This window comes from Ascaphus truei, chromosome 2 (genome assembly GCF_040206685.1).
Source record: "Ascaphus truei isolate aAscTru1 chromosome 2, aAscTru1.hap1, whole genome shotgun sequence".
Lineage (NCBI taxonomy): Eukaryota > Metazoa > Chordata > Amphibia > Anura > Ascaphidae > Ascaphus > Ascaphus truei.
This window is the reverse complement of record NC_134484.1, coordinates 88,623,265-88,649,755: the sequence shown is the minus strand read 5'-3', so window position 1 is coordinate 88,649,755 and position 26,491 is coordinate 88,623,265. Positions and strand designations below refer to the sequence as shown.

The 26,491-nt window shown below is 41.5% G+C and overlaps 1 protein-coding gene across 5 annotated transcripts in view; it reads left to right on the top strand.

Moving 5' to 3' along the window:
* The window catches only part of LOC142482964 (uncharacterized), a 760,779-nt gene that overhangs the window by 506,748 nt on the left and 227,540 nt on the right, over positions 1-26,491 (top strand). For 3 of the 5 annotated variants that reach the window (XM_075583087.1, XM_075583086.1, XM_075583102.1), the window contains 3 exons: positions 834-1,001; positions 3,656-3,823; positions 4,750-4,917. In XM_075583087.1, the coding sequence (XP_075439202.1) occupies positions 834-1,001; positions 3,656-3,823; positions 4,750-4,917 (504 nt within the window). Of the gene's footprint in view, positions 1-833; positions 1,002-3,655; positions 3,824-4,749; positions 4,918-6,504; positions 17,331-26,491 lie in introns of those variants that run through there. The other 2 variants (XM_075583094.1, XM_075583088.1) reach the window with 2 other exon arrangements.

Here is a 26,491-nt window from a genome sequence, read left to right as displayed (position 1 = left end):
AAGAATAAACAAATGACTTATAAATTAAATGGGGCAAAATTAGGTCAATCCTTGGTGGAGCAGGATTTAGGAGTGCTTGTAGACAGTAGGTTTAGCAATAGTGCCCAATGTCAGGCAGTAGATGCAAAGACAAATAAGATATTATCTTGCATTAATCGGGCTATGGATGCAAGTGAAGTAAGCATTATTATGCCACTGTATAAAGCATTAGTAAGACCACACCTTGAATATATCTTTACAGTAAGGGCAGTTAAAATGTGAAATTCATTACCTATGGAGACTGGCATGGCAGATACAATAGATATCTTCGAAAAAAAAGGTTGGACATCTTTTTGTACAGGAAAGGTATGTAGGGATTCACCAAATAAGTAAACATGGGAAGGATGTTAATCCAATGAGAAATCAGATTGCTATTATTTGGCAACGATGTTTCACTGGGTTTTTTTTGTTTGACTTCCTCTGGATCAAAATACTATAAATACAAATATATGATAAGTATCTGTCATCTACATTTAGCCATAGAATATGGGTAGATATACTGTAGATGTGGACTAAATGAGAAGTTCAGTTATAATGGAAAACAAGATTCAGATTCCAGTGTCAGCTCACCTTATGACCTTGGAAAAGTCACTTTATCTCCCTGTGCTTCAGACATCAAAACTTAGCTCTGCTTTGCTCTCAGGGCAGATACTCTTTGTGTTGGGCAAAATTATATGTACTGCACTGCTTACAATGTCACCTGTATATAAAAAAAATATATAATTTTTAGTTAGAGATATATATATATATATCTTTATATATATAAATATACAGTATACATTGTCTTTTCAAAGCTTAAAGAACATGAGAACCGCTTGTTAAAATTGGAGGAAGAGATTCGCCACACAAGGGAGAAATATAGCTGTGCTCGAGATGAGCTTTTAGAAGCACAAGCGCATTTGAAAATACTCCATCTGAACCTTACAACAGTAGAGAAGCAGATAAAACATCACACTACGCAGGTATTGATAAGGGGTTTGGTTGTTGGATATGGGCTGTTTTTTTTTTTTACTATTGTGTTTTGAAAAAAAAAAGATGCTATGCAACTGTACTGCACCTTAAGAAAACTCAGGTTGAACATTTTTGGCCATATAAAAACAAAAATCAGACATCGATCAATCTTAACATTTATGGAACATTTTGTACTGTAAAATCACATATACTATTATATAACTGTGTTTGGGTTAGTGATTTGTAGCAATTGTTATGTATTGCTGGACACAAAGTAAAAAATGCTAAGGTAAGAGTCTCGTTTTGTCAAATAAAAATGTTGGTTGTATTTATTGGTGATGGTCGCCAAATTGTTATTTAGTTTGTAGTTGCCTAACAATCTTACATCTCCATAGGCGTTGTTATCTGATTGGAGTGAAACCATTAGTACCTGTACCTGTGAATGTTTACTAAATAGAATATGGATGGGTTAGGGCTAGAATTAATATTTTGTCTCCTGATGTTTTATTTTGGAAATATTTACATCTCACTCTGTTATCTGTATTCATCACAATATAAATGCAAAACTTTTTTCTGGAGTAGGATTTTATGACCCACCTATGCTGCCCCTTTCTCCTTACTGTACCTGTTATGAAGCAATTAAGAGAAGAAAAAAAAATTAACACCTAGGTGTGCTGATCCTGAGCTGATGTATATATGAAGGTATTAAAAAGATCCTACATAGAATAAGTCTCAATGACTCATACGTGTATGCACGTATTAAACCAAATACACATAATAAAAGATGGTGATGAATAAAAGAGAGAGCCTAGGATATCATGAAAATCACTGATACATAAACCCTTAAATGATGATGTATTGCAGCAGCATGCACATAAATGTGAGATGGTGTAGTCAGTATGAAACTACTAAACACAGTTCATGTAGGAGAAGAGAGGGGTAGACTTAATGGGTATTAGAACAATCCGCACTGTCCTCTTTTCCAGATGGTATGTTGATCTATGAGTGCTGCCCCAAATCCAGGATCATCAATCCTTGTGAAACAACCTCCAAATGCAAAAGAAAACATATGGGGCGCAGACATAGAAGATAAAATATAAGTAACAATTTAATAATACATAAAGTAAAATCACTCACAGAAGTGTTGTGATTGCTGTGTGGTTGCCTGTGGCAGGAGATCCAAGTCTGGGCCAACTGCTGCTTTCCCTCCACTCTTCAGTCACCTTCTATGTGCCTGGAACATCAGATGTGGGAGCCCTTCGGTGTTGTGAGGGTGGTGGAAGCTCTATGGTGCGTGTTGCAGACCTATTCTTCCACAGGGGTCGTTCCTGTGCTCCATGTTGGCTCACCGCATCCTCCACTGGCGTCCTGGTCGTCGTGGCAACGAACCAGAAGTGACGACTTCTCTCCCGAAAATGGGGATTCCCTTCAGGTGCTTCAGCATTCACAGCCCTGCTTGTTACCGAAGCGCCTGAAGGGAATCCCCATTTCTGGGAGAGGAGTCGTCACTTCCGGTCCGTTGCTGCGATGACCTGGACACCGGTAGAGGACACGGTGAGCCGACGGAGCGCAGGAACAATCCCTGTGGGCGAACAGTGGCCGCCATGCACCATAGAGCTCCCACCACCCAAACAACACTGAAGGGCTCCCACATCTCAGAGGTTCCAGGCTCATAGAAAGTGACTGAAGAGCAGAGGGAAAGCAGCAGTTCTCTGGCATCCAGGGTAACAAGGGACTTGGGTCTCCTACCACAGGCAGCCACACAGCAATCACAAAACTTCTGTGAGTGATTTTACTTTGATGTATTATTAAATTGTTACTTATATTTTATCTACTATGTCTGCGCCCCATATGTTTTTCTTTTGCATATGAAGCAATTACTGTAACCCTATTTGAGGCTTTTGTCAGCTTCCTAACTCTAAAGAGTTCCCTTGTGCCTATCCCTAAATGTATTGAATTATTTTATTATGTTTGCGTTTATCACCTCTGCTACACACTTCATACTTTTTCATTGAAGAAATCATCTCATATGTCCTTAATTTACTTTTTGATTTTGATCTATATAGCACAATGCGTTATTATGACTCGTAAAAGTAATTTGTGTTCATGGCTTATTAGGGCCACTTCTATTAAAGACACCTTTCAATGTATGTATTTTGTATATCAATTTAAATTGTTCAAAAAGGTCATTTTATAGCTTGTACAGTAATAAGACCTGTTTTAATCCTATGGTTGTGGCTGCTGACACCAGGGAACTGCACATCGCTTCTGTTTGCCCCTGTGGGGAGGTTAGATGACTGGAGGATTACAAAACCTGTGCCTTTTATTATTTGTACAAGCTCCATTCAGTGATAAAAGGAAAGGAGAAAAATTCTATTCCCACTTTTGACGAGAAACTCCTTACAACTGTAACTTCACACATGGGACAGACATTGGCTGCTACTTTGTATATTCCCCATCATCAGAATGAGAAACTTAAGAGAATTGTTTAAAGATCGCGATCACAGTAAAAAGCAGCTCTGGGCTGTAAAAACGGGCTCAAAGTAGCCAGTGGTCGCTTTTGCTTTCTACTGCAATCACATAGTGATCTTTAAATAATCCCCTAAATGTAAAAAAAGAATTCTTGAAAGGTCTATTTCAGGCTACACTTTTTTTATGTTCCAAGGCTGAATTTTATGAGGAAACATTAGCGAAACTGCACGAAGATTTGGAGCATTCAAAGGAACAGTGCCGAAAATGTACAAAAACTCTGGAGTCTGCTGAGCAGAACATTTGTAATTTAAAAGTGGAAATAGGTTTAATACAAGGAAGTCACAAACAGACTGTTGAAAAGGTAATACTTGTTCCTTTCAACTTCCTACCAATGTTTGTGTTATCTTATCCGTGCGTAACATGAGCGGTTTTGATCCTACTGTATCTGAGGCACGATTGGCAACCATATATTTTATTTTTTCTCGTTTGTCCAAAATAATAATTTCACTATACTGTAATATGAGTTACATATTCATAAAACACAGGCTGTTGTAATTTGTTTTTAGTATCATGGAACTATTCAAAAACAATTGTGGAAATATTAACTAAAAAAATAGAAATACATTAACAAAATAAAAGGCCAATGTTCACCATGTGGTGCTATTCCATAAGACAAAAGTTGAAAAGCCTTATGGCATAGTACCGTTTAGTGAATATTGGCCTAAAGTTATTGCAATACTCCATTTTGAGCAATTAAGAAAAATTGTCCCTTTTTCTTTTGTTTATTTTTAATTTTTTCAGACGGCAAGTGCCCATACACATACTGTATATACTGTACTATATTTAATTTACAATCTGTTTCTTTTGGATTTTTTGTAGATAAAATGTTGTCGGAATAATTTTTCTACGTTTCTATTCAGTTTATACAGTAGCAAGTTTAATGAATTTATCTCTTGATACACAGTTATTGGATAAACTCAAATGATAGATGCACTTATTAGTAGTTAATTTAGCATTGTAATAATGAGTCATTCTGATAGTTGTAATTTTGAATTGTAATGTATTGTTATGTTTTTACAGTGGTTACATGTGAAAATAATTATGCATTGTGTTTTTTGGATTAAATCACATTAGTGGCCTATTAGCGTAAATACGACTGAATGGAACAGTTTTGGTTACCACTTGTAACCACTGTAAAATAAGTTATGTGGTACAGTACACAAAGGTAACCAAGACAGTTTTCTTATTTGTTTCTAAACCAACATTAAGTATGTGTTTTGTTTCCAGCTAAATGAAAAAACGAAGGAAGCCTCCATCTCCAGCGAGGAGCTAAAAAGGCTAAAGCACAATAATGCAAAATTAAAGGAAGAACTTTATGAGTATAAAGGGAAGATGAAAAAACTTAACACTGAAATGAAGAAGCTACAATATATAAAAGAAAATGCAGAAGAGGAGGTAACATTAATCTCTGGACATATGTTTACAATCAGTGTTTCTAAGTATTGTAATTTAAAGCACTCGACCCATTTATTCCTTTCAAAAAGTTATATTTTTCACATCATTGTGAGATCCTCCATTGTTTATCTACTTAGCAGATAGAAATATTTTGGGGGCTTATTAAATATCTCTCCTGACAGAAGTAATTAAGATTACAAGTTACTGGCTTTTGCTGGGGTACATGGCTATATGGGTATCACACATATCTGTCCAAGAGCTGCCAAACACACTTTGCCACGCTTTGCAATGGTACAATGCATTACATGGTGAGTGCAGAGCATTTTACAAATACCTTGTTAAGCGATACTTGGACTGTAATGAGGCATATTTATAACTGTTTTGCAAAGTAAAGGATCTTTTCTTTCACCTCATGACCTCCGGTAATTTTAGATCGTATGGTGTTTTCTGTAGAATCATGACATAACAAGGAGTGTTTTCAGCCTCATAGAGTCATATCATTATAATGTAAGACAGAGAAGTTGATTCAATCATATGAAAAATAGGAACTGACTTGCTGTAATTTCTTGAAATGTACCTTCTGCACGTATTTCTCATATAGAGGCAGCAAGCATGGTAGTAATTAGTAAGCAGAGAACTAGGAATCACTCCTGGGTTAATTTTTGTATAGAATCACAGGGATTGGGGGGAAAAAACCTTAACCATATGGTGCCTAACAAATCCTGAATCTGTCTTTGGTTTTTATGCATTTCTGTTATCCATCGCATTGTTAATTTACCTCTTCAGTTACTCACAAGTTGCACACTGTTTTGACATGTAGGTGATTAACATCTGACTCTAAGGAGTCTGCATAAGTGTTTTTTAATAACTATATATTTTTTCAAAACTATATGTCCATTTTCTTTTCGTCACATATTGCATTGCAAAATCCTCACAGAAGCAAAAATATCAGTGATCTGAAAAAAGACTATTTAAAAGTACACCCTTCTGAATGCTCCTCAATGGTTACTCCAACGTTGAATACTCTGAAGCATTTGTTGGTTGAGCTACTATATAGAAACAGTGTTTATTGTTTATTCTGTGCTACGGTATTTGCTGTATTTGTGCTGTGTGGTATAAAAAGTTTGAAACATAGTGCTCCATGGCTGACGCATTCCAGTGCATGTTGCAGAGACTATATCTATAATGGGAAACATTTAGGATCCAGTGAGTTAACCCATTCAGTGCCAAAGAGTACAAAAGTTGTAATTTCAGCTTGTCAATTAAACTAAATCTCTCTTAGTTTCAACCACAAGACATATCTAATTATGAGTGATAATGGAGAAAGCCCTACTCTCTTCTCTCACTGTCCTCTTAAATCTTCTAACGTACTCTCCCAACCCTCCCCCACAATGTATTTGTTTCATCCTACAATCTTACACAGTGGTTCAGACTTCGAGCTGCAATTTCATTTATAGCGCTGTAATTTTTTTTTTCCGTGTAACACTTCATGTCACTCAATCCCAATCCTCTTCACACTCGCCTACTGTCCCCTTAAGGTATGGTAGCAATTCCCCTCATTTGCTATGTTCTGTTTCTGTATTATAGGGACAGTCAGATGGAATAGGGAAGAACTGGTTGATTGACATTATAGCAGAATTACAGCATGGTTCCTGAAATTGCAACCTGTACTGCAGTGACTCATGTTTGATGAAAACATGATGGAAGGAGAAAGAGGCCTTCCACAGTCAACTAATTAAAAACAGCTTTGCATTGCAATTGCACCAAGTTACACTATCAAGTTCAAAGTAGAGTTTTATGAGGTGTTCACAGAAAGCAATAATAAACATTTTCCTAAAAAAGACAAACTTTTCCATTACCCATGGAACTATATTGGTGTTAACTTTAATCTTTAGCTGCCTCGTTCACACTGTGCCTTGATTTATATCCGTTGTCCAAATATGCTAACAGGTTTAATCTGTAAGAGACTTTCTTAAAATCGGGCATCTATGTACGAACATCCCCACAAAATAGTGGTCTTGGCTGCAGCGGTCAATGAATTTCTCCAACACTTTTATTTTTATGGTATATGCAAGATGCAAACAAAAATGTGAACTGTTTTTACCTGGACTTTTTCATCCTGTGAATATACGGCATTGTGACATTATATTTTGGGACTAAAGGAAATCAGTGCAGGTGTAAATATGTTCATATCTGCTTTCTAGTTTCACCTTGAACACTGTGACACAGGCACTGCTACTCTATTGGGCTAAAAAAGTAGTAAGAAGAATGGGTTTGACATAGGTGAACGCGGTTCAAATCAAATTGTGAGCTTGAGCAAGACACTTTATCTTGATCACCCTGTGCTTCAAACGCTAACATTAGATTGTGAGCTCTTCAGGACAGGGGCTCATGTTGCCTGCATATACTGTACATTCTGTGTATAGTGCTATATTAAGAAAAAAAAAAGGGTGTGTGTGCCAAGCATGCACATTTTAAGGGAAACTTCTTTGTCTTTTATCACAGAAATTGTATTTGTGATGTTCTTAATTAAAAATCAAAACACAATTTCAGCGCCAAAACGCAAAGAAGTCTGACTTGGAACGCGTGTTTTAGCTATTTGCACTTCTATATTTATAGCAACTGTGAATTCCTTGTGTGTGTGTGTGTGTGTGTGTGTGTGTGTGTGTGTGTGATTGTGTCAGTCAGTGCGTGTGTGTCTGTGTGTGTGTGTGTCTGTGTGTCAGTCACTGTGTGTGTGTCTGTCACTGTGTGTGTGTGTCTGTCACTGTGTGTGTCAGTCAGTGTGAGTGAGTGTGTGTGTGTATGGTGTCCGTGTCCTGCTGCTGGTGCGCCTGTTCCTTCTGCGCATGCGTGGGAATGGGGGCAGTACCTATTAGGCTTGTGTGCATGCGCAATGATTCTGCCAGAGCAGCCCCCTGTCTCCTCCCCCGGCGGAGGTGCAGGGACACGGCCAGCCCTTGTCGGATCTCCCGGCCAAAGAGGAGATTTCAAGGGAGCCGGGGCTGTATTGTGCATGTGTGGGGTGACAATTGGCTTCTGCGCATGCGCGCCGCAGCTCACAACCCCTTCTTGGGCGCATGCAAGTTTAGTGTGGTCCGTGCAGCCTAGAATATCGTTTTTGTGCGCGTGCACCCATTAGTACCGTGACATCACTGACATTATGGTTTTTCGTTACTGTGAGGATTGGACCTCTGGAGTCCCGTGACGCATTGGGTGATGCCCCTCGTGCGTGGGCTGTGCGCAAACGTCACAGTACTCCTGCCGGGACCGGACCTAGGCTCCGCCCCCACACCGCATCCCGTGATGCAACGGAGGACGTTCTTGTCTCTAATTCACGCTAGCATTGCAATTCCAGGGGTACTCGATGGTTAATGCTATCAGCAACTACTTCTCACCTGTGGTGCACTATTCCCCCGTCTACCAGTGGACAGAATATGTGTGATGACTCATTGCCTGCTAGCCTTCCCTTTGGCTCCTTGCTCCTTATATGCTCAGCCAGCCCTGAGGCAAATTGGCTGAGCATAAACTTCTGTTTATGTTTCAAGTGCTTGCCTCAAGCATCCTGCTGCTCTGCTGTTGCTCTTGCATTCTGCCTTGATTTTCTGTTACTTTTAACCTCAACTTGTACCCAGACCGCTTACTTCTCTGACCCCTGACCTCGGCTTGTATTTGGACTCCCACCTTCTCTAATCCTGGACCCCGGCTACGCACACGACCATCCGACTTCTCCAATCCTAGACCACGGTGGGTATCACGACTATTCTGACCTCTCCAACCCTGTGTTACGGTTGTTCTCCCACCCTGTGTTACGGTAGTTATCCCACGCACAAGCCGAGAGAAGGGAAGGGACCCGATAGCGAGGTGGGGAAGCCGCAGGAGACACGAAAAAGGAGTAAGTTTCCGCGCAGCTGGGGGGCAGTGTACGTAGTCACGTGAGCGCGCCGCACGCCGGAGAATGCGTGACGCGTCCGGAGGAGCAGAGCCAAGCTCTGCGGCACGACTAGCCCAGCTGCATGTGCGCGCATGCTCTGACAGCAGAGCGGGGATGCGTGCGCTCTCAGGCACCAACGCGGGGGAGGTGGTGTTTGCCACTAGTGAGGAGCAAGGGAGGATAGAGCCCAGAGCACAAGGTCACAACAGAATTACTTCCTGGAGGACATCCAGCTTATTAAAAACATAATGCCAGAAACAGAAGAGTGCAGCAATACTAAATACAAAGTAATTGTTCTTTAGTTTAATCCTTTGGCCAAAGTATTATAAGCCTGCTACCACGTCAAGGTAAACCCTAATCAGCAGGGTCCTACACTACCCGCACGGTAAACTAACCTCAGTAGTAGAATAAGTGACTGTCCCAGTCTTCCGGAATCCAAAGGAGATGAGTAAGTGTCCCAGAGGAAGACCAGACAGGAACTGCATGTGATGGCAGGCACGCAAAGCATAGAGGACTGGGGTAGTACTTTGCAGGACCCAGGGCAGGTAGCAACTGACTGTATTTAAAAGGCAGCAGCAGCTGTTAGTAATGAGAAAGTCAGAGAGAGGCTTACTTCCTGTCAGCAGGAAGAGGGCAGGATTTTCCAGAAAGCAAGATGGTGTCGCTTGCTTCAGAATATTTGAAGACACTTCCTGTAGAGAAGACAAGGCAGGGGCGGAGCGGAGGCGAGACCTCTGCGGAAGCAAGGAAAGGTTCAGAACACAGAGAAACATCAGAGAACCTTGACTCGCAGCTAGAGGGCGGCACACGGCATCACGTGTACGCGCCGCGCGTGAGAGAATGCGCGACCGGGGGTGGTCCGGGCTCCGTGGTACGAGTAAAGGAACCGCGGGTGCGTGCATGCTCTGTAAGGAGAGCGGGAACTGAGATGCGGCAGGTAAGGAGGGAACACGCCGCAGGGGGCGAGTTCCCCGATTCCTTACACCCTGACCCTGCTAAACGACCTCTACTCTGCACTCCAGAGGCGATTGCGTGGTTGTAGATTGGTGTATATCATCCCCACCTCAGCCTCACCGTTTGTGGTGAGCACCCGTTACAGTATGCTCAGCCCCACAAACACGGACCCCACTGAGGTGGGTCGAGTTCTGCACATGCACTCTGACATGTTTAACCAAAGAAACAGCTGGGCCAGAATAGTCGGCGTATGGAGCTACTTCTACTTACAGTACAAGCCATGACTGACCAAACTAAAAGTACTCCTGTGGACCCTGTCCCCTCAGCGGTGTCTGCTCCCACAACCGTTCCCATGAACGGAGCCTCCGAACCCAAACTCCCTACACCCAACTGCTATGGCGGCGAACCTCTTGGTTGTCGCGGGTTTCTTAACCAGTGTTCTATTCCGTTTGAATTTATGCCATCACGTTTTCTATCCCAGCGATCTAAGGTGGCCTATATTGTGTCCCTACTGGTTGATGACACTTTGGCGTGGGCTCCACCCATCTGGGAACAAAGGCCGGACCTCACGTGCGACATAGGTCGCTTCACCAAAGAGTTCTGCAGAGTATTCAACACACCTGGACTCAAGGTAACCGCTGCCTCATCTCTCTTCCAAATTTTCCAAGGCAGTCCTCCTGTGGCCCGGTACACAGTCGAATTTCGGACCATAGCCACTGAGACCAGCTGGAACGATGAGGCATTGGCGGCAGCATTCTGGCAAGGTCTGTCCGAGAACTTTAAGGACGAACTTGCTGCACAGGAATGCCCCACGGAACTGGAGGAGCTCATCAGCCTATGCATCCGAGTGGATCTGAGATTACAGGAAAGAAGGGGCGAGAGAAATCGACGCAAGCAAAATATGCAGCCTCCCTGCAGCCACTACACAGAGGTTCTTAACCCCCCTCTTCCGGATCTGGAAGAACCCATGCAGCTCAGAGGCAACAAGCTATCGCCTGGTGAGAAACACTGCAGACGTAATGCCTTTTTTGTGGTAATGTTGGACACCAGGTAATTGCTTGCCCCAGAAGTCGAGAAACGCCAAGTTCCCAGCAACAGCTAGGAGGATCACACTGGGAACATTATCTACTTCTATCAAAATGCCAACCAGGCTTTTGATACCTATCACCCTAACCAGTGACACCTTCAAGGCCACAACTCGGGCCTTTCTGGACTTTGGGTCAGGGGGAAATTTCATGGATCAGGAGTTCGCAGAAAGAAAGAAAATCCCTTTGGCACGTAAAAGTCACCCGGTAGGGCTAGAGGCGATTGACGGTTGACCCTTACAACCCGCTTTTATTTGTCTTCAAACTATCCCTTTTCAGTTGCAGACAGGAGAGGTTCATACCGAAAGGATCCAATTTGATGTCATTCATTCTCCTACCGTCAACGTCATCCTGGGACTCCCATGGCTTCAACTACATAACCCTCGGATCGATTGGACAGAAGAGCAGCCTTTCCAATGGAGTTGATATTGCCTACAGAACTGCTCTGTGCCGTCCAAAGGCCTATGTTGGGTTTCAGTACCAGAGCAGGTAACTTCTCGCCTGCCTCAAATCTACTTTGCATTTCAGGATGTGTTCAACAAGGCTCAATCCGAGGTGCTTCCACCTCACCGGTCATTCGACTGCCCCATCGACCTTCTACCCAGTTCAGTGCCTCTGTGAGGATGTTCTTACCCATTGTCATCTCCTGAGGCCAAGGCCATGAAGGAGTACATCCAAGTGAACCTGCAAAGGGGCTTCATCCGGAAGTCCATGTCTCCTGCCAGGGTGGGGTTCTTTTTTGTAAAGAAAAAGGATGGATCTCTCAGACCATATATTGATTATCGGGGACTTAATAAAATCACGATCAAGAATCGGTTCCCTTTACCACTCATCTCTGAACTCTTTGACATACTACAGGGTTTCACCATTTTTTCTAAATTTGACTTAAGTGAAGCCTACAATCTTGTAAGAATCCAACAGGGGGATGAGTGGAAAACAGCGTTTAACACCCGGGATGGACATTACGAATACCTCGTCATGCCTTTCGGCCTTTATAATGCTCCCGCGGTATTCCAGGACTTTGTCAACAAGGCTTTCAGATATCTCCTGGACCAATACGTCATTGTCAATCTAGATGACGTTCTAATCTTCTCCAAAACCGCACGTTTACACTGGGGTCATGTAAAACAGGTACTCCAACGACTACGTTAGAATCACTTATTCGCAAAGTTGGAGAAGTGTCACTTTCATTAGACTACGACATCCTTTCTGGGTTACATCATCTCCGATATTGGCTTTGCCATGGACCCAGCCAAAGTGAAAACAGTTTTGGATTGGCCTCGTCCTTCGACCCTGAAGGCCGTACAATGGCCCTTAGGCTTTGCAAATTACTACCGAAGGTTCATACAAAACTGTTCATCAGTAGTAGCACCCATAACGACATTGACACAGAAAGGAGCTGATCCGGCACTTTGGTCTCCTGCAGCCCTTCAAGCATCCGAGAAGCTAAAAACAGCCTTTGTTTCAGCTCCCGTGCTCGTGCATCCTGATCCAGGACTACCCTTCACGCTCGAGGTGGACGCTTCAGATGTTGATGCCGAGGCAATCTTCTCCCAAAGGAAAACTCCACAAGCCAAACTACACCCCTATGCGTTCTTTTAAAAAAAATTCTCGCCTGCCGAACAGAATTACAATTGTGAACTGTTGGCTATCAAGATGGCCTTGGAGGAATGGAGGCATTTGCTCGAGGGCACTGAAAACCCTGTAACCATACTGACGGATCATAAAAAGCTCTTATACATCGAAGGCGCTCGCCGCTTGGATTCGCGATATGCCCGATGGTCACTTTTATCCTGCTTTAATTTTATCAGTTCATATCTACCAGGTTCTAAAAACTTGAAGGCAGACACCCTCTCCCGCCAATTTCTCATAGAAGACAGGGCTGAGGAGTGTCAGGAAACCATACTTCCCGCATCATGTATCATCTCTGCTAACACATTTGATTCTATGGATGACACCTCGAGAGGTCAGTCTGATTTTCCGGAGGGTCTCGAAGTTCCAGAGGGACGTCTCTTCACCGCACCAGCCTATCGTCGTAAGGTATTGGAATGGGGTCATTTGTCTATAAGCTTCGGTCATCCAGGTACAAGGAGAACTATTGATCTTCTGGAAAGGACCTTTTGGTGGCATGGGATGCGTAAGGACATAAAGGAATTTGTCACTGCATGTACTACTTGTGCCCAGAACAAAACTCCCCATAACAGGCCTCCAGGGTTGCTGCAACCCCTACCCGATCCCGGATCATCCATAGACTCATCTGTCCATGGATTTCATCATGGAACTACCTATATCCAAAGGTAGGAATACCATTCTGGTGGTGGTCGACCGATTTTTGAAGTAGGCCCATTTCATTCCCCTCAAGGGTCTACCCATTGCCCTCAAATTATCTGAAATCTTTATGAAGGAGGTGTTCCGTCTTCATGGGGTCCCCCAAGTCATTGTGTCAGATCGAGGCTCACAATTTATCTTTGGCTATCACCCTCAGACTAATGGCCAGACAGAGCGGACGAATCAATCACTTGAACAGTTCATCCGCTGCTTCATTTCTGATACCCAGGTCGACTGGGTAGATCTTGTGCCGTGGGCCGAATTCTCTCATAACAATCTACGTAATGAGTCGACTCAGGACTCACCATTCTTTTCCAACTTCGGCTTCCATCCCTCAGCTCTTCCTACTGCACGACTTGGATCCGGGGTACCAGCAGCGGATAATAAGATTCTGCATCTTCAAAAGTAATGGAGAAAGATTCAGGAGAATCTCAGAAAGGCAGTCTGCATGCAGAAGAAGCAGGCCGACCAGCATCGCCATTAAGCACCTACTTACAATCCGGGGCAAAAAGGTATGGCTGTCTACTAAGAATATCTGGCTGAAGGTTCCTACAGCAAAATTGGCACCTTGATATATTGGCCCATTTGATGTCATCGAGAAGGTCAACCTGGTGGCCTACCGCCTACAGTTGGCAGCTTCCATGAAAATTTCTTCAGTTTTCCATACAAGCCCTTCATCCAGGATTCCCAGTTTCCTGCCTCGACGTCTCCTCCTGGGCCTCTCCTGGTTGAAGGCCAGCAGGAATTCGAGGTTCAGACCATTCGGGATTCCAGGATTTCCAGAGGAAAGTTACAGTACCTGGTCCATTGGACGGGCTTTGGCCCCGACGAGCGTTCGTGGATCTCCAGGGACCATCTACATGCTCCTAGGCTCATTCGGGTATTTCAAAGGTTCCCCTCCAAACCATCCCTAGGATGCCCGGAGGTCGCCCCTGAAGGGGGAGGGGGGTACTGTGAGGATTGGACATCGGTCCCCCACCTGTGATGCGTTCTGTTTTTTTTATTTATAAAATGTTTTACCAGAAAGAATACATTGAGAAGCCTGCCTTGTTACTTCCAGCCTTGTTTAGCTGAAAGCCTGTCATGTTACAGATCTCAGCATCGCCTCAAATGTAACTGTGGTATCCCCCACCCGGTGGGAGATTTGGCCATTACTACGTATGTGGTGCATGATACCTGCTGGTAACAGGAGGGCTGAGCCGTACGCAGGTGGTATTGGGGACACAGGAGTAGGCTTCTGGGGTTCATACATATTGTTTAGCAGTGCAGCGCCTCCATCTGTCGTAGGCTCCAGGGAACTGAAGGGGATCTCCCACGGTAGAATAATTACCTCTCCCCACAGTAAGGTCACACACCAGGCAGGAGGCAGGAACGGTAAATTGTCCTCACTGTATAACAAGCACAGTAACAAGGTAGAATTCTGACCGATGCAGTCTCTCCGCTACCACTGAAGGATGGTCCCTGGACCTTCCCTACAGGTCAAGGACACCCACAGCAGTCCCAGCTCTCCCCTGCCCCTCTTGCAGGGGCAGAGGTATGGTACACACTCACTCTCCCCCGGATGGAAGAGGACCAGAGAAGGCCCAATTGTCAGGTTTGTGGCATTGTGACCTGCCCCTCTCAAGTAGGTAGAGGCACTCTCGATTTTGGGGCGGCACTGTCCTTAAGTACAGCCAGGAGGAGGCACCATGTCTGTCTCATGATTGGTCATGCCCAGGCCGGATGTCACCGGGTCCCGCTGTCACTTAAGTGCAGCTCCTCGGCAGGGGAAAACCCCATATAAACTACTGGCAACCTGATTGTACCAAGGCTTACTGCCAGTACAGGGCAGAATAGTAGCCATCAGGTGACCTGACTACACTAATCAACAATCTGGTTTTTCATATATTTTACAGTTGGACTTTTCTTGCTTTTCAGGTTAGGGAAGGGGTAAGGGAACAGACATATGAAGTAAGTTAAGGAAGGGGAAAGGAAGGGTTCAGAATTACACTGTGGTCATAGTAGTCACACTTTATAAATACATTGTTTGCGAGCCACATTTTAACAGAAAATATAGCTATTCTCCATGGTATGGTAGATACGTTAGCTATCTGAGAAGAGCCTGAATATTGGAGCGAGGATCACCATTCTATTTCATACTTCGATACAGAACCATTCAAGTAGACAGTTCTTTTTTCCATTGATGCTTTATTCCAGATTTTATTTTTAATGAGGGAGAGAGGTAGGGAAGCTATCATCTTCCAGTGTCCAGCAAGGGTGCATTTAGCAATAAATATGTTTGCAATTAAGATTTTGATGGTATTTGTCTATGTCTTCTATAAGTTTACCTAGTAGGGCAATACATGGATCTCTAGGTATAGTTAAGTTGGTGATTTCAAATTTCGTTTTAAGTGGGTGCGTTTGGGGCACGGTCACCAAATGTGGAGTATTGAGGCTATATGACCACATCCCCTCCAACAAAGTTGTGATGATAATGGTTATATTTTATGCAACCTCAGTGGGGTTGTGTAAGGATCCAGCGCAGAGACTGCCCCGCCAAGCTCCAGTCGCCTGATTTGGTTCCAGGTTCTCTCCTGCCTGCAGCAGCAAGCAGGCGTCTGATTCGCTGGTCCTCCTATTTAGACTCAGCCCTTCCACCAGGAAGTTGGCTGAGCATAAACCTTGTGACGGTTGCTGGTCGCAAGCACCCTGCCTAGTCTCATCCTGTTTTGCTTTGTTTACAGAGTATCTTGTTGCTGTCTGCTATCCTCGACGCCGGCTTTCTCTCGTCCATTCTACTCTCGCCTACCCACGACCCTGCTAGTGACCCCTACGATTTGTACCTCTCCAACCCTCGACCTCGGCTTGTCTACTACGATCCTACATTCTCCTATCCTGACCCGGCTATCCTCTACTACGAACCTGCACACCGGACGCGACCTCGCGTCTCTAGGTCGGTGTTTTCTAATCCCCACTTTCTAATCCCCACTTCGGCCCCACGGTCCTGTCAGGTTTGTGGCGAGCATCTGTTACAGTATACTCAGCCCCGCAAACATGGACCCCTGCTGAGGTTGGTCGAGTTCTGTCCCTGCACGCCAGCTTATTTCAAAACCTGGAACTGTACAGTGGCGGCCGCCTTTAACCTCCTGCGGCCGCCACCGCGGGCTTTTTAAAAACGCAAGCAGATATGGCGTTTTTTATGCTGTTTTCCCGCGCCGCGGGCGCTTTCAATGATAAGCGCCATGTCTGATGATGCGGCCACCACGCGGGAAACTCCGTGAGAAACGGAGCACATCCCCGCATTTTTACGGGTAAGTAGGAGGATAGGAGGGGCCGCAGCAGTACCTGTACCAGAACGAGAAATGCATGGATAATCTCCAGGCCTTTGTACAGTCTGCACCGGCTCCGGTTTGTTGCGAGCATACGTTACATTAAGTACCTGCGGTAAAGGATCTCTTAGGAGTTTTCTTTATTGGTGGTACAAATGGAAGAACGTGTGGCCGCTTCCCATATGTCTGGCCACTCTTCATGATCCAGCTCCTGACCCATCTCTCTCTCCCGCTGCATCATCTACCCATCCTTGGTGTCTAGGTCCTCAAGAGATCCGGGATCAAAAGACGATAAACCGCCAAGGTTATTTGCTTTATTGTGCATACATGTTCAAATTGTGTTTTTGTGCCAGGATATTTAGTCCACGAAGAGTCTTAAGTTACAAATAGCTGATAAATTCCAAACTGTGATTTCCACATTTCTCTTGGAACAAACTGAAGGTCTTAACCTTATTGTGGGAAATATAATCATCATAATTGGTAAGGCCAGCTATTCTCCAGGTAGAAAAGTTTTTATGTCAAGGGAAGAAGGGAGGAAAAGGGTGCTCCACCATAAAAAACTTCATCCAAGAATCAATAAATCTTCAAGGACCCCAGATAGACTAATGCGGAGTGGGTTTATATGAAGAATGGCCTGTGAGTCACTCATACGTAATAAAGCATTCTTATTGTATGAATAGTCCAAGTTCGAGTACTCAACTACAACGGTCAAAATATAAATATAAACTTCTTACCCACTCCTACAGTCTCTGGGGGTCCACTGTTACGTGCCAGCCATGGAGATGAGGATTCAGATACAAACAGAACAAAAAGCAAATAGCGCACTGCCCGGGAGTCAGGTGGTGAAAAAACATAAGTCCCATTTATTTCAGTACATAACTGATAAAAAACATCACCCCAGGGGGGGTAACAAACAGCCTCCTACGCGTTTTGGACGAGTAGGTCCTTTATCAAGGAGTAAGTCAAGTACTCCTTGATAATGGACCTACTCGTCCGAAACGCGTAGGAAGCTGTTTGTTACTCCCCCTGGGGTGATCAGTTATGTACTGAAATAAATGGGACTTATGTTTTTTCACCACCTGACTCCCTGGCAGTGCGCTATTTGCTTTTTGTTCTGTTTGTATCAGAAAAGTGTTTATGATTATGGCCAATTAGAAAGCAGGGATGGTGGAGAGCGGGGGTTAACAGGGAATTCTGACAGTTTAAAATTGTTCTATTATTATCCCAGATCTGGTGAAAGCGTCCATTTTTAAAATATGTAGGCTATATTTACTTAATAATGCTAAGCCATAATGTGCCTTAAAGCTTAGCACTGTTTTGTATACTGTATATGTCCCATAATAACTTTAATACACAAGAAAGGAAGAGTAGAGGCTCCACGGATTATATAAATGCAATAATTTATTGAAGCCAAATAAAGTGCCCAACGTGTCGGCTGTCACAGCAGTGGCATGCCACTCCTTGACAAAGGCTGCTGTGACAGCCGAAACGTTGGGCACTTTATTTGGCTTCAATAAATTATTGCATTTATAAAATCCGTGTAGCCTCTACTCTTCCTTTCTTGTGTATCTTGTACTTGGTTTGCAGCGGGCCTTCCCTCATCGAGTTAGAGAGTACCGGTATTAATATCTCAGATTTATTTAGATTTTTGGTGTGCAACATTTCCCCACATTACACCATAATAACTTTAAGAAATTTTCTCAACAAAAAAAAGATTTTAACAATAAAGATAATAGATGGCGTTTTTAAACATTTGTGTGCTACTTTTATTTTCCTTCTTTGCTCATCGTTTCACAAAATTCACAAGCAGGGTTTAATTCTTTTGACTAACAGAATTGTATAGAAATGTTTAGTCCTAAAACAGCAAACAGCATGTAGGAGTTGGAATAATGTGGTAGCACTCAATTGCGTACCATGTTCTCTGCAATTCATAACAATTGTTTTATTATATTAGAGATGTTTAATAGTTGCAGTGAGCTGGGCAAAAAACTGCTTTTAGAAACCAATATAGGGGTTCCACTGATACACAAACGAGAAATGTTTCTGCTCCATTCTTATTCCAACCAAAAAGATGGTGAATCTTGAAAGTTAACTAACTAAATATGTGATTTGGATACAAAAATATAAATCAAAGGCTGTTTGTTAGGAAACAAAACCAAAGTAAATAAATACCTTAAGATGGAATTGAATAGGCTTAGTTTGAAGTAGTACAGAATGTAAAGTAATTTCAGAAAAGATCACAATATAAATCCTGGTGTAACAAAATACATTTTCACACAAAATGAGAGATTTTTCCACAACATTATGATTTAAAATTGGAATAATTTTTTTCATGTAACCAAAATAGCAGCTAGTATTTTTTTTTTTTTTTTACAAAAATACATGTAAAATGTCAAGTATGCAGATAAACATACTGTAGCTGACTATGATATTTGAAGAATACACTTCAATTGTCCTCTATCGTAGGTGGTGGCAAAGCGTAGCATAATAAATGTACTTGATACTTCTAAATGAATTACGTTTAAAATGCATAGCTAATAAAAATGTTATTGCCATATCAAAAATTAAATTAAAATAATGTGTTCGTTATATGATAAACTATAATGCTGATATAAAATTTTCTCATTTTGACTGATAAGATTAGGGATAGCATTCATTCCTATGTTACCTAGGAGAGCAATGTAATGAAATCAGTGCCACTTTTATGGAAAAGAGTTCTCTCAAATTTCTCATACAAATGTGTCCTTTTATTTTCTATGATATCGAACTTAATTTAGGTCTACACATTAAACCACATATCATCATTTAATGAAGCTGCATGAGTATGATTAGGTCTGAAGATTATGAAGCAGATCAAACCAATGCAGTAATATAACAGAACCACTAACTAAAAACATACAATAAGCGCTTAACCTAAAATTACAAACCAATAAGGTAACAAGTGCCTAGTGCACTAAAAATACTCTAATGGGAAAAATCTATATAAATTGAACATAACAGAAGAATTCCTTATTGTGGGTAGCTCTAATTGGAATGGCTGCCAAGGGGAACCTCATATACAAGTTCTCTCAGGAAACTTGTTACTAAACAGTAAGCGAAAAAGGAAATGCAGTCCCCGGCGCAATATAATAAAGATATTAAAAATACCAATGTTCACTGTCCATATAGATATCCAAATGGAAAAAAGTCCCAAAAGTTCAATCCAATGGTGTAGTCCAGGTATACCTTCTTCAATGGCTGTCCTCTTATTATATAAAACAAACGGAACAGACCATTGCGCAGAAGACAGAATCAGTGGGCGCTTTCACTACAAAGACAGAAATGCCTACTTACAAGATATACTCTTGATAAATATGGTGGATAATATGGTGAACCCCATGTGGTGCTTCAGCCGCCTAAAATCAACTTCGTCAGGTAAGTTCATTTGGTGTATGGTGTGTGAACTTACCTGACGAAGTTGGTTGGAGGCGGCTGAAGCACCACGTGGGGTTCGTGGATCCAGGGAAGAAGTCGTTAGTTAAAGCACAGCTTGTATCCACCATATTTATCAAGAGTATATCTTGTAAGTAGGCATTTCTGTCTTTGTAGTGAAAGTGCCCACTGATTCTGTCTTCTGCGCAATGGTCTGTTCCCTTTGTTTTATATAATAGGAGGACAGCCATTGAAGAAGGTATACCTGGACTACACCATTGGATTTAAGTTTTGGGACTTTTGTCCATTTGGATATCTATATGGACAGTGCACATGGGTATTTTTAATATATTTATTATATTGCGCCGGGAATGCATTTCCTTTTCCGCTTACAATTCAGTGATATGTAGATATTCATAGTGTGCACATGTACAGTAGAGGCTGTGATGATGACTCAATAACAAAATAAAAAACAATGTTTGCTGTCATATTACCAAGCATACTGATGTCTATTGGCATTTAGGCTGTGTTAGAAAATAATGCATCAGGTTAGCAGCAGTGATGCAAAGTCAATAATTAACCTCTTCCCTGCTGAAAGGTCTTGGGAAGCAGTGGTCTGTGTATGCCTCGCCAGAAATAATGACTAAACTAATAAAAAAGATCCTAGACACTTACACATATACATTTCTAAAGCAAATGAGCAATGCTTTGTAGGCCTTGTAAGGTCTGCAGTAAATGAGTTTGCTTCTGCTGCCCTCATGAAAATACACAACTATTGACTGAGATGGGACAATTTGTCAAAGGTGTTGTTGTTGTTTTTATTCTTATTATTTTTTATTTGTATGGCGCCAACATATTCAACAGTACAGAATTCCAGAGTTGGGTAGCAGCACGGTAGAAGTCTTGGAGGTGGATAGTGAGGGAGGTGGAAATGCAGAGTATGAGCCAAGTATAGATTGCATGTTGAAGAGTATTTGGAAATTCGGTCAGAGAAGTACATACAGTTGGAGCGGTGTTATGTTTAGCTTTGTAGTTGAGCTCAAGTGTCTTGAATTTTACCCTATAAGGCAAGGGTGCTCAACGCTAGTCCTTAAGCCCCCCCCCAACACGTCAGATTTTCAGGATATCCCTGCTTCAGCACAGGTGGCTCAGTCTTTGAGCCTCTGATTGAGCCACCTGCGCTGAAGCAGAGATATCCTGAAAAACTGACCTGTTGTTGGGGCTTGAAGACTGGAGTTGGACACCCTTGCTGTACGGTATGGGTAGCCAATGTAGTGAGTTGAATAATTGTGCGGTACAGAAAGAGCCATTGGTAAAGCCCTGTAAATGAGACAGGGAGCGGCATTTCGAATGGACTGTAGAGGGAACAGACAGCAGCGGCAGAAGCAGCTTATGTCCAGTCTGGAGAAAATTAGTGAATAATGATGGGACAGGAGAATTTTAGTAATATTGCGAAGGTAAAAACGGCAGGATTTGGTGAGGTACTAAATATGCGGGATAAAGAGGAGGAAGGATCAAATATTACACCTAAGCATCTTACTTGGGGTTTCCATAGAATAGTGAGGTTCTTTTATTGCTATAAAATGCAACCCAGATTGCACTTGTTAGGCGGTCAGGCACCCTGAAATACAGAGGGGGGTCAGGTTATGTGCCCCTTGCAGCATACTGTAGCATACCTTTCCTGTTCAGCATCTCTATCAAGTGTAATTAACATAGAATCCAGCTTCCTATATTTGACCGCGATCTTTTAGTACTTACGCCATCTCAGACACAGCTTCTGTTTTGACACAGATGCAGAATATAAAACATATTAATTGTGTATCTCTATATCTTTATAAAAAAATACCCATATTGCAAGCTGTTTGAAGAGGAACCATGTAGGAGTTAATTACAGATGTAGCAGATGTTATTGCACCGGTTAACTAAAGATGTTGCATTAACGGTGGCGCTTTATTTAACAGTAGTGTTATTGCAAACAATATTTAAAGAGATAACACACGTTATTTAACATGCTATTTCATGTGTTAACTTTTGTTACCGAGGGTGTTAACGTCTGCTACATCTGTACTTAGGTTTACATTGAAGGCTTATATGCAATACTACAGTACTACTACTAAGTACATTTCATGCCGAAAACAGCATTTCTGTAATTTGATAGATTGCTATGTCTTAAAGAAGATACAATTCTAAACTGAGCAAACAATGTACCACCACCAATGTAATAATTCACCCCATACAAAGAGGACATTTAAAAAAAAATGTTTGATTGCTTTGTATGTTTTAATTAAAGTTTCATAAGTAGACTGTTTGTTACTGCTATGTTGCTGTACGCTGCAATCTGAATTTGCATTTCATTGAACTTGGATGTCTTTGTTTTTTTGCGAGTCAATTGTTTTCTCAAACCTTCACACACTTTTGCTTCCTTGCATATTTAGATGAAATCCAGTATTTAAAATCCAACATTGATTTGCCCTTGCTACTTTGTGGATACTGTAAAACCTGATCAGCGTTTTGTGCATGTATATACAGTATACTGTGCATAAATGTAAATAGTGAACCAGTTTATCAAAAGATATGTTAGTGACGAAAAAGCAAAATCTGAAATATTGCTTTGTTAGAATGCATTTCTTATAAACACAATGGCATTTTTTTTGTCTTTCTTAGAATTGCAGTGTGGGGCTTGCAGGGCTCTCTGCATGATGTTGTAATTGAACCATTGTTGTCGGTTACAAAATTCAGCGTTTGATCTCCTCTTCATAATAGTCAGTCTTTAATCATTTTCTCTCTGTTGCCTCATTTTGCGTTCTCAGTATATTACGCATGCTGAATACCATTATTGCCTTCAGTTATTAACTAGGGATGGATTTGGAAAAAGCAATTTTGTGCTGGCTTGATATTGCAGAATAAGCTGTCAAACATCATACCAGGTGACAGTGTGATGTCCTTCTATGGAGCTGTAGCACAGTGTGTATTACAGCTGGAAGCTTATAGGTAATCAGAGAGGATTACCAATGGCAGCTTTATTAAATATCTGTGCAGGTCTACTGTGACTGTGACCAGATAATGTGAGCTTCCAATATAGAAACAGGAAATTATTAATAAAACTGGATTGGCTGTTCAGAATGCCCTTGCAAAAGTTTATCTAATATTATTTTCCAGGGAGATGAATGTCAAGTATTAGATTCATTATTACTTAAGGTGCAAGCCTTTTATTCTTCGAAGTGATTTGCTTTTAATTTCTTATAATTCCCTAGATGGCTGATGATATTAGCATTGTCTTACAATAATGTTACTAGTCTCCTTTTCTAGTAAAGTCATTTTTAAACAATGTTGAACACTGTTCAAATCTAATGGTCAATCATATGGGTTGACATAGGGATTACAAGCATTTTTTTTTTTTTTTTGCAATGTGCAGCACCGTGTATAATGTTAATGGAAAACAACAGTGTGCTCACAGTACTGTGTTTATCAAGGAAGTTTATGTAAGTGTATTTTCTTTGTACATGTGCCCTGTGATCTAAATGGTGTTCTTTGTCAGATACTGAGGGGGGTAGGGGGGGTAGATGATGTGCTGGGGAAATGAAACAGTTGGGAAGAAAACAGGACATTCTAAATACCACAAGACAGGCAGGCTAAAGTTTGAAAGATTTGTATAGTCTATTTGGATACACCTACACTTTCTTTTTCTGGCAGCTGAAAAAAAAGCACCCAGAAGTTTAGCACTGTGAAATTTGACAAGCATTGAAACAAAAAAAGGAAGTGTAAATTTTACTAATCAAAACATCTGTACCGTGTGACCATTTACATTTTCCTATCAAGACATGAGAGAAATGTTAATTTCAGACGACTCTTTTTATGACCTATAATTACTGTCATTAAGAAAGCTCTGGAGACTTGCAGCGAGCTTTGACTGAAATACAGTTTGACATGTTCTATAATTAATGCTGAATTAACATGCTTCAGTATGTTCCACAGGAGAAAAAAAAAGTTTTATTTTTTTTCCCGAAGTAAAAAAAAAATACATGCTTTTGTCAGATGTCTGAGTGTATAACCGTTAACATGAAGTGCTGTATGTAACTATGATAATCATGGTAGATGTGTTAGGGCCATCTGTTTCAAGCAAGGCATTTTTTGTCTTCAGCCAAAGTGGAATGCATATCCACTGTTATGATAAATATGGACTTTTAATTATAAAAGGTACAGTGATAATGAACACATGCTGAAGGCTGGCAGCCTTAAGCTAAATTAAATAGAAAAGGTTAATGCATTGTCTTCCCCTAGTTGGTCTTTAGCCTCCCTGTATTCAAGATTTGAAATGAAAAAAAAAAACTAATCTTAAAGTCTTAGACTAAAATCCAGAGTACTTTCAGGCAATCAATGAAAGACAGAGAGAACTGTTACTGTGCTCTATGTATGTGCCGTGCTGTTTGCCAACTTTTCATTGAAGGGAGCTACTAGCCGAACTGGTCCAAAAAAGAGTAAGATACTTTGTAGGTTGTCATACCATTTAATGGACCAACATATCAATTGTACAAAGTTGTCTTGTGCACAAGCTGTTGAGACTGCACAGGTCTCTTCATCATGCAGTCTCAAAAGCTTATGCAAAAGATAATATTGTAGTGGTGCTTGAAATTAGAAGAGAATTGTCATTTTCTATTGTGCTTCTTTGTATAGTGATAGTTTTACTGGTCTAAGCAGAACATTTTCTAGATCATCAACATATTCTATTTGAGCATAATTCCCTATATAAAAACCTAAACTGAGCTAATTTGGTTATGAGTAAAATAATGATCCAGGTAGCAATGAATGCTATAAACACTATTTTGTAGTTCAAATAAAATCTGGGGAAAAAGAGATGGGTTTATGGTCTTTTGCTGAGACGTATAACATTGTAGCCATCCAAAGTGTTCGGGAAATGTATTTCTTATTTTTGTAGATACAAATGTATTTTGTGAAGTATTCAAAAGTGTGCTATGAATCCTAAAATCTATTACATCTATGAATAATGTATTTACAGTACTTTCACAAGATGTGGGCACCACACCTTTCCTGAAGTAAGGGCCTCTAATTAATTGTCCTGCAAGTTTATGCCTGTTATTCAATATGGTGTGATGTCATCTTCCAATGAATGGGATTGAAATATTCTCCAGCATGGGGAAGACTGTTTAACAGCATATCGAATTGTTGTGTACACATAGAGGGCTCTGTAACATTCATTGGGAATGTGTGTCTTTTTAGATGCCCTCTTGTTCTGCCTTGTTTGTTTCTGTCAGTAGTTAGACTTGTTGGTTCCTGTTTTTCAGATCCATTTTATAACAAGTTGCTTTTTAGAATAAAGTGTTGGGACACTGCCTGTTTTTTTACCAAACACACTCCCAACAATACCTCTGTGGCGACGAGGATGAGATCCTGCTGTTGTTAAGGATAGAGCAGCAATTAGGGAATTGTGCAGAGAAAGGAACCCAATCATATAGCAAGCAAGCATTCTGGTAAAGACCGCCATCGTGAAACCTTTGTCTGCAACATAACAAATGACCACACTGGGGCATATCAAGGAATTTTACGTAAGTGAACCTGCATAATGTTATCATAAAGACCAAGACTTTTATATTTGCTTGAGGCAAAACAGATAGAGAACCCAAAACAGAAAAGAGCTGTGCTACAGTGTGCAACAGTTGGTGGGGCCAATACATTAACAATTCTACGCTCAGTAGTCACGCCTGCCTTACCAAAGAGAAAGACTTATAATGAACCAGTAGCAATGCTAAAGGCACATTTCTCAACAACACCATCTGACATCATCCAGAGATTTCAGTTTCACAAACGGAATCAAAGCGCTAATGAGACCATTCCCACATATATGCTCGGCGCATCACTGAGCATTGTCATTTTAGTGATTTCTTAAATAAAAGGCTGGAAGGTTGCATGGTCTGTGCAGTTACAGATGATGCCCTGAAGTGCTGTATTCTCGCTGAGCCCAATTTGACTTTCACCATTACGCAGGAAAGTCCTTAGCTGTTGTGGCAGCATCACTGCACACCAAAGGAATTTTCATTGCAGCGACCAATGTAAAAGCTTTACGTCACAATCAGGAAGGGGATCAACACTTACATAATCAACACAAAAAACATTTTGTAACTGCAACTATGTGACTGCAAACATCCACTTTTAACTCAAATTCTGCCAGCACCAATGCTCTGCATGCAGACTCAAAGATGCAGAATGTCACTATGGCAGAAAAAAGGCCACACCAGGAGTATCTGCAGATGAAAGGCTAAATGTGGAAAGCTAATGGACTCTGTAAAAAAAAAATTGCAAGCTGTAGCATCAAGAAAACTACTGTAGATGCTGCATTAAAGCTCATAATGTTTTACCGCATTCAGAACATACGTGATATAGAACCTAGAGACTCCGAGATGATCACAACCATACACATCAACGACTCTGAGTGCAAAATGAATTTTTCTTCTGGGTCAGGAGTGTCAAATATAAGTGAATATATATTCCATAGTCCTTTTCCATATGATCTTCCCATGTTATCAAGACCTTCATTT